Below are 8,113 nucleotides of genomic sequence, written 5' to 3'. Positions count from 1 at the left end.
GCTACCCGGATATTGCTCACATTGAGTACTGTATAGTGATTCTTCTGTTAGCGTTTAGCATTTAGTTAGCGCACTTGTACTGCATCTGCATAGAAATGGTGCAGGTAATCAATTCTTGATGCAGATGATTCGTCTGCATCTTTCCTAGTCTACCCTTCATGAATGTTGAGCGATTTCTGTGTCTGTACTGTATCTAGTGACCGTGAACACGCAAGTATGTCAGAAAGGTTACAAATGCCGCGTCTATCTGCTGTTGTTTTCTCTTCGTCTCCCGCCATTTTCTGTTACCTCTGCCTTTGCGTCATATTGGGATCTCCCGGATGCTCAGGTTAGTAGTTGTGGAACAGTGGTTGCCTCTTTTGCTTCTTTCCTGCAAATTTCGAGGCATAAATGACTGACGACTTGTTGCTTTATGCTTTGGCAAGCTTTTAGATTTATAACCCGTGTTACGCATGTCTGTTTACAGAGTTTCGAAGGATTTGATGCACATAGAGCAGGCTGCACGACGTTAGATGCGAATATACAATTTAACGTGCGTTAAAATGTACAATTTACAATTTCAATTTCAAAGTTAGAGCATGTTGTATTTTAAAACTTAGAGAATGAGAGCATTTTAAATGATGAATTTTATCGATATAAAGTAGATTTCAAAATTGAAAATTAGCAAACTTAAATTGGTATGAAAAAATTAGAAACATGAAATTATTGCACTCCCCCTCCAAAGAATTGAAACTGGCTCTACTACCAGGCAGCATGAACAGAATGGTCCATAAGTCATTTTAGGCCAATTAGCCATTCTAAATTTTAATTTTAAATTTTAATTTTTAATATAATTTCAATTTTATATGTTATTCTAAGTTTAAATTTTAATTTTAAACTTTGATTTTAAATTTCAAATTCTAATTTTATTTTTTATTTCAATTTTAATTTTAAACTATAAGTTATTTTAAATTTTTATTTTTATTTTTTTAATTTTTAATTTTTATTTTTAATTTTATGTTTTATTATAATTTTAATTTTTAGTTCTAAACTTAAAATTTTTTAATTATAATTTTAATTGTTAATTCTAATTAAAAATTTTATTTTAATTATTAATCTCTAATAAAAAATTTTAATTTTAATTTTTAATTTTAAGTTTTATTTGAATTTCTGCATTTTATGCAAATGCTACTTAATTGTTCTCTTCTTTCGCTCGCTTTCATTTTTTCCTTTTTTCTATTTCCTTTTTACCTTTTTTGTAAATATTTTTTAAATTTTGAATGTTTGTTCCTTTCTTGTGTTTTTAGGTTATGCATTGTGGCTTCACAAAATCAAACATTTAGAAAACCAGAGCAGCAAAAATTTAAAATCCTAAAATTCAAAGTTTAAAATTTAAAATTAAAATTTAAAATTTAATGAATACAATAATTTTAAATAAGAATGCAAGTAAAAATTGAAAATTGAAAATTGAAGAATAAACACAAAAATTGAAATGTAGAAAATTATATGGCCGGATCATTCACTGACCCAGAACAATATATGCTAAGCCACTGAAATTTTTAACTATTCACAACTGCAATACTTAGACAGTCATAACTCTCAGTTGAAGTGGTAATTTTTGAATTTAAAAATTAAATTGAACTGTTCAGTACATGTTTGTGGTGTACTGAAACCCATTTGCTACATACACTTGTTTATTTCTCTCTCGTCAGGTCTCTCTGCTTCCTTCTCTGGTGGGCAGTTCATCTCCTACACTCCTTATCTCAACCATACAGATCTCTCATCTCGACTGCCATTTCCACGATTTGTTTCATTTCGCTTTCGGACTCGTTGGGCACCGGCATTTATATTTTTATCTCACAGCGTTGACTTTCTACACTCACTTCTCTTGCTGAAGAATGGCTCACTGCTGGTGCAGTATAACAATAATTCAGGATTCCATTCTATGTTGTCGTCCTCGTCGAATCTCCATGACAACATGTGGCATAGAGTAAACATCTCTTTGTTTTCGAATCCAGCGTTTCTCGATGTTGACGATGGTGTGACCAAGAACCATGCATACGTTCAGGATGTCGGAAACAATTTGATTGTTTTTTATGCTACCATAGGAAGTAGTGGAATTCTGGGCGGCGAAGATGGAGACAGAGCATTTGTTGGTTGTATGTCGGATGTGAATCTGGATGGGTTAGATCTGCTTGTTGCTGCTTGCTTGCGCCAATACGACTTTTATCGCCATGGAAATCTACAATGCAATTGTCCTAGTATGGATCCAGCTGTAGTGACATTTTTGACAACACGTTCTCGTCTGGTTTCTCTACCCTTGATGCATCAAAACTTGAGTCTCTCGTTCGTGTATCGGACTCGAGAACGTAATGCAGTTTTGGCGTATTCAAGAATTAAAGGAAACGAAGGAAGTGACAGTTACATCATGTTTCTATTGGATGATGGAATGTTGAGAATCGAAATAAAGTTTAATGGTCATTGTGAGAAACAATGCATTCCATATCCAAATGAGGTTGATTGCAATGATGGCCAATGGCATCAGATTCGATTAGCAACGACTGTCACCGGGTTGATCACACTGTCGACAGACAAGGGAGAATATTGGATTCCGGATATCAATCTTGTGCATCAAGTTTTTCCAGTCGGCAGTCTGTTGATTGGATCACATGGATCGTTGCAACATCGAGAGGTCCCTGGGTTTCTCGGTTGTGTGAAGGATGTTGTGGTGAATGGCCAGCTTGTTGATATCGTGGGGCAGACGAGGTGGGACAACGGATTGGTAGCTGGGTGTTGGGAGGAGGAGATGAATCCGTGTGAGTCGAGTCCATGTGAAAATGGTGGCGTATGTGTAAGAGGATGGGACAGATATGAATGCGATTGTGCGTCTGGATATGAAGGAGGCAATTGTGAGAAAACGGGTATGAAGTGGTGGTGTGGTCTAGATAAATTCTTACATTCTAATGTACTGTAGTTACAACATGCGATCGAGTATATCGTATTTCTTTGAATAGTAGCCGCGGCCTCTATTTTAACAAGGTTATGAAACGGCAGCTTCTATTCGATGGCGGCCTCTTTTGAAGTCTGTACTTAACACCATGACACATTGGTACTTGAATGTCACATTTCTTTCTGTTGACATAATTGGACACTCTGGAAAGTGACTGTGGCCAGGTGTAGCTGTAAGTGCCACGACTATTATGTACATTCTCAACACACATACGCTGAAAACGTGGAAAGTTCTCTGAACTAGTTGATAGACGAGTGCACGTAATAGGATGTAGAGTAGAATACAAGGCAAGAAATTTTTTCAGGCATGGTGCTTGACCCGACGTTTTACTTTGTAGGCATTTGTTCTTATTTGATTTCACAATCTTGGTAATTATCGACATCAACATTTTGTTCAATTTCTTCTTTGTCACATCATATTCACTACTGTATTTATTTGCTATAAAAATATAAACATAAAATTTGGCTTGTTTGCTGTTGTTCTGTTGCATTGTTATTGATCATGATGAAGACGGATGGTGGTCGTGGAGGTTATGATTCATTGTAACTATAAATTATATATATACATATATATATATATATATATATATATATATATATATATATATATATATATATATATATATATAGTCAAGAACATGTTCTTCTTCAACAAATAACTTGTAGTTACTGGCACGTGGCCCTCCCACTGTTTGTTATATCTGACTGCAGCTCATGCAATAAGTGATGCTTGGGGCAATAAATATGATATTGCTCTAAAACATCATTTTGCACTCAGGCATCTGGAGATCATAAACTCTTTTAGATCTTGCCTGCTACTTCCGTCAGTTGTCTGGACTTTTGAGTCACTCATTGACTCCTTGCCATCCTTGCAATAACTACTCAAGCCTTGACCAATCGTGTACGTGTGTCCGATCAAAGCAAAAATTTTGTCGGCTTGGCCATGAACACCAGTTGGTCGGTCAATGACCGATGACCGACTGTTATATTCCACTCTGGGATGAGATTGACGTGGAAGCATCAAAAGCATGTGATATGGGCATGACCAGTAACTCTGCAGATTAGTGCGGCCTCAACTCAAAGGTGGCCTCTTTGCAACAAATCTCTTCAGCTGCGGCTTCTATTTGAAGGCGGCCACTATTCGAAAAATTACGGTAACTGATAGGCCAATCATGTGTAAAGTTATCGCTCTAATGTGTTATGCTGCTGCTTCCAATGTCTTTTCTGTAACATTCTTTTCGAAAATTGTACTCTCAAAAAATTATGGAACAATAGAAAATTTATTTGGGCCTCGAAAATTGCCATGTGTCTGTGGTTCTGTCTCTACGCATGTGCACGAAATATTATCAAAATGGCAGCTAGATGAAAGTACATAGCTCCAGTTGGCAACTCAGCAAAGAAGTGAGCGACCTTTTACAATTACGGTTTCTGCTTTCAAACCGAAACGCCCATACATGTGCTACTTACAGAGTGGAAAATAAGGCAAAATTTTGGTCGGACACTGTGCTCTAGCAAAAGAGGTTGACCTGACATTTTAAATTTTGGGCATTCTTTCTTATCTGATTTCATAATCTTTTCTTGTAATCATCGACATCAACATTTACTTCTCTGTATTGTTTGCATCATATTTACTACCATATTTATTTCCTATCAAAATATAGACTGTTACAGGATTGTCACTCATGCATCTAGGAATCATCAAGTCTTAGGTTTTCCTGCTGCTTCCGCCAGTTGTCTAAACTTTGGGTCGCTCATTGATTTCCTACCATTCATGCAATAACTATTACACCTTGACCAATTATGTATGTATGTCCGATCAAAGAAAAAGTGTGGTCAGTCATGAACACCAGTTTGTCGGTCAATGACCGAGGACTGACCATTGTATTCCACTCTGCAAGTAAGTTTTCCTGTGCGATATGCTGCTGCTGTAGAGACTCAACTGGCAGAAAAATTTTGTTGTAGTATTGTGCTGGGCGTTGTTGAACTGTTTAGACAATTGAATCAACTTGATGAAATAATGAAGCAAATAATTAATCAAAAATGACTAATATTGCACATCAAGATTTAAAGAATATGATTGATATTAAAATTCAAAATTATTTTGAAGCCTCGAAAGGCTTTGTCTCAAAAAACATTATAAACAGTAAGGAAAACGAATAATTGGTAGAATACCAAAATATGTGGATTTGTGTTGGCTCAGTACAGATTTACTAAATTTTGTTTCGTTGTTGACTGGCTTGGACACGTACTGCGAAACAAAGCTAGCGACCATAATTGAATATGATTTTTAGTGAAATTGATGGAATGCAGTATCCAAATTATAGACTTTGTAGTTTTATTATAGTAGAACTTTGCTAACCAAACAGCTGCAGCCGCTGTACGGATTAGTGAAGTTGTTCGGATTACTGCATTGTAGTAAAAGTGTAACCTTTGGAGGTCCAGACCTTACCTCAGACACCAGACCGTTGGGCGTTTACGTCGGGTTCTACAGCTTATGTTTGTACATGTAGTAAAGGACACACGAATGTGTCTGCCTAATAAGATCTGGGTATGCAAGGCAGGGTGCCAATGGTAATTCGAATGAGCAAGGATTCGGATTGGCGAGGTTCAACTGTACTATTGACTGCAATGTGACATGATTGTGACATAATGTCACACTGCAGTCAGTTATACAGTTGAACAAACGCTAATCTGAATCCTCGCCAATTCTATAGTAATTGTTGTGTACTACTTGTATTGTGACCTGAATTTTGTTTGTTGTGTCAAAACAATTGACTGATTATGTGACAAAGCAATGCAGACATGTGAATGATGACTAGCACAGTGAGACTGTTACCATTGTTTACTACTTCTTTAAAACACCGCTTTCCTGTGCATTTGTGGTTATGTGTTTGTCTTATTGTTTGTCCATTTTGTTAGCCACTCTACTCACTTTAACAACTTCTGACCCTCCAGTTGTTGTTGATGTTTCTGGTCGATGGTCTGAATGGTCAATATGGTCGTCGTCGTGTTTTGACTCGTACCACACGGTCATTGAACAATGGAGGCAGAGAGTGTGTATCAATGGTGCATACTGCTACGGACAGTCAGAGCAAATGCACTTTTGTGCATCATCGTGGTCTGGTGAGTATACATCAATCTGAATCAACGCTTGCATAAGTTAATAATTGAGTTTTGAAAATTAAGTTTAAAGAATTTATTTATGTTAATTACGTAATTGTATATCACAGATCATAAGTCAGGTGGTTATATTTTTTCTGGAGAAACTTCTGTTCAGTATAAGTTTTCATTGTCTGTGCGATCTCGTACTTTATTTGACCAGATCAGTCTGGTTTTCTCAACCTATTCGACCGATTCACTTCTGGTGCTCCTTACTTCATCGGTTAACACAGAGCATGATGGCTATCTTAGTGTATCTGTCAATGCTGCTGGAAGATTGGATGTACGTTTTGGACATGGTGACGAGATACCTATTGTATTGACATCGAACGTAAACGTGGCTGATGGGTATCGACATTCGGTTTCAATTACCAGACATGGGGCATTTGTGGCTTTTAATGTTAATAGCAGTGATACTCAGAGTAGTGGCAACGAATCGTCGGATTTTTTCTTATCACATCATGATTTAGTTGTCATCGGTCAGTCACGTGACCCCAGAGTATCATTTCTGTCACATTTTAGTGGCTGTTTTGAGTACATTAGAGTCAACGGGTTAGACATACTTTCCTTGCAAAGTAGTTCTTTGTTTGATACGGACAGTGACTTGAATGAGACTTCTCCTTGTGGCAGTGATGAGCCATTGTTGTCATCAGTAGGTACAACGATGTCAACATCAATGGTGTTATCGACCAATAGCTCAATGACGTTATGGTCTGACACTGTTCACGATTCTTCATCGGACTTTCATTCATTGACAATCGCCATAGTTACATCTGGATGTTCACTGTTGGTTGTCATGGTTATTGCGTATTTCATATATCGATGTGTCAAGAGGCGATATACGGGAGTTTACACAACAGAGGAGACAGCGTTACCAGAGAGACAAACTGGTAGAAGAGCAAATACGTCACAGAGTCGTTCACGCAATCAGAAAGCAAAGAGAAGACTTGAGGACAATGACGGATTTGTGTAGTGAAAGAAATGTTTTGTGTTGAAAGTATACTTTGAAAATTATATTGGAGATGATTTGCTGTTATTTTCTCAGATGACTGGCTTGTGTCATATCAATACCACTTCAAAATGGACATCAACAAGATTTGTCGAAAAGTAGTTTACAGTAGTGTATGGAGTCTATGATTTGCTTGAGTAGAATTATATTCTATTTGTTCAGAAAAGACCATCATTGTGTTACAGTAGTACATTGTGGTAGGTTTGTCAAAATTGTAGCAATTTTGTATCAGAAGAATATATGATACATCTTGAAGTACAACACATTAGGATGCAATCTTTTGTGAATTTTGGCCAACATCAAACATTAGATGACCTGTAACTCAACTACGTAAGATCACTTCACTATGTAATGTCCCGGATACTTGCATACGGGATAGATAGACATTGTCTTGACCTGCAAACAAGTTGAACACCGTGTAGCATCGAGATAGACACAAATCGATGACTGAAGTGTAGTATGAAACACTGCAACCACTAAACACAGTCGCATTGCCATGCAATCACAAACAGATGTAAAGAACAGATATCAACAGAACAATAAATTTATTTTGTATTATTAGGACATCGCTTTTATTGGCCATTCCTAATCAAGTGACTAACCATCGCCTAGTAACAGCATGCAACAGAGTTTTTGGAAGGACGTACCAGGCAGCAATGCTGTGGTGTACTGGTTCTACAACATAATTTAGTACATTTTTCGGGGTTCATGGCGCCTGTCGGGAATTGCATGTGCACGAGAGATCTATGCTTGAACTTGAAACTTGAACCCCGCTACCTCATGCAACTAACAACATGTTTCTAGTGCATACCATCATCTGTCTAGGCCAACATACGTCTAGCGCACTTGAGAAAAAGTGGCATCATTTCTCATTATTAAGTGTAACTGCCAGACAATACCGGCTACGTTAAAACAAATGGCTAATCAATAAACGTGTTTGTAACAGCAGCGCACAAC

General features: G+C 37.1%; 1 protein-coding gene across 1 annotated transcript; it reads left to right on the top strand.

The window, feature by feature from the left end:
- The first annotated feature begins 2 nt into the window (after nt 1-2).
- LOC134187897 (uncharacterized) lies at nt 3-7,412 on the top strand. The gene is made up of 5 exons (XM_062656069.1): nt 3-104; nt 198-328; nt 1,692-2,900; nt 5,908-6,111; nt 6,219-7,412. Exons 2-5 carry the CDS (start codon nt 217-219, stop codon nt 7,118-7,120), a joined length of 2,427 nt encoding a protein of 808 aa, XP_062512053.1. The 5' UTR covers nt 3-104; nt 198-216; the 3' UTR covers nt 7,121-7,412.
- Nucleotides 7,413-8,113: the final 701 nt, after the last annotated feature.

Source organism: Corticium candelabrum, chromosome 12, assembly GCF_963422355.1.
Source record: "Corticium candelabrum chromosome 12, ooCorCand1.1, whole genome shotgun sequence".
NCBI classification, from domain to species: Eukaryota; Metazoa; Porifera; class Homoscleromorpha; order Homosclerophorida; family Plakinidae; genus Corticium; species Corticium candelabrum.
The sequence above is the reverse complement of the archived record's forward strand: the minus strand, read 5'-3'. Positions and strand labels throughout refer to the sequence as shown.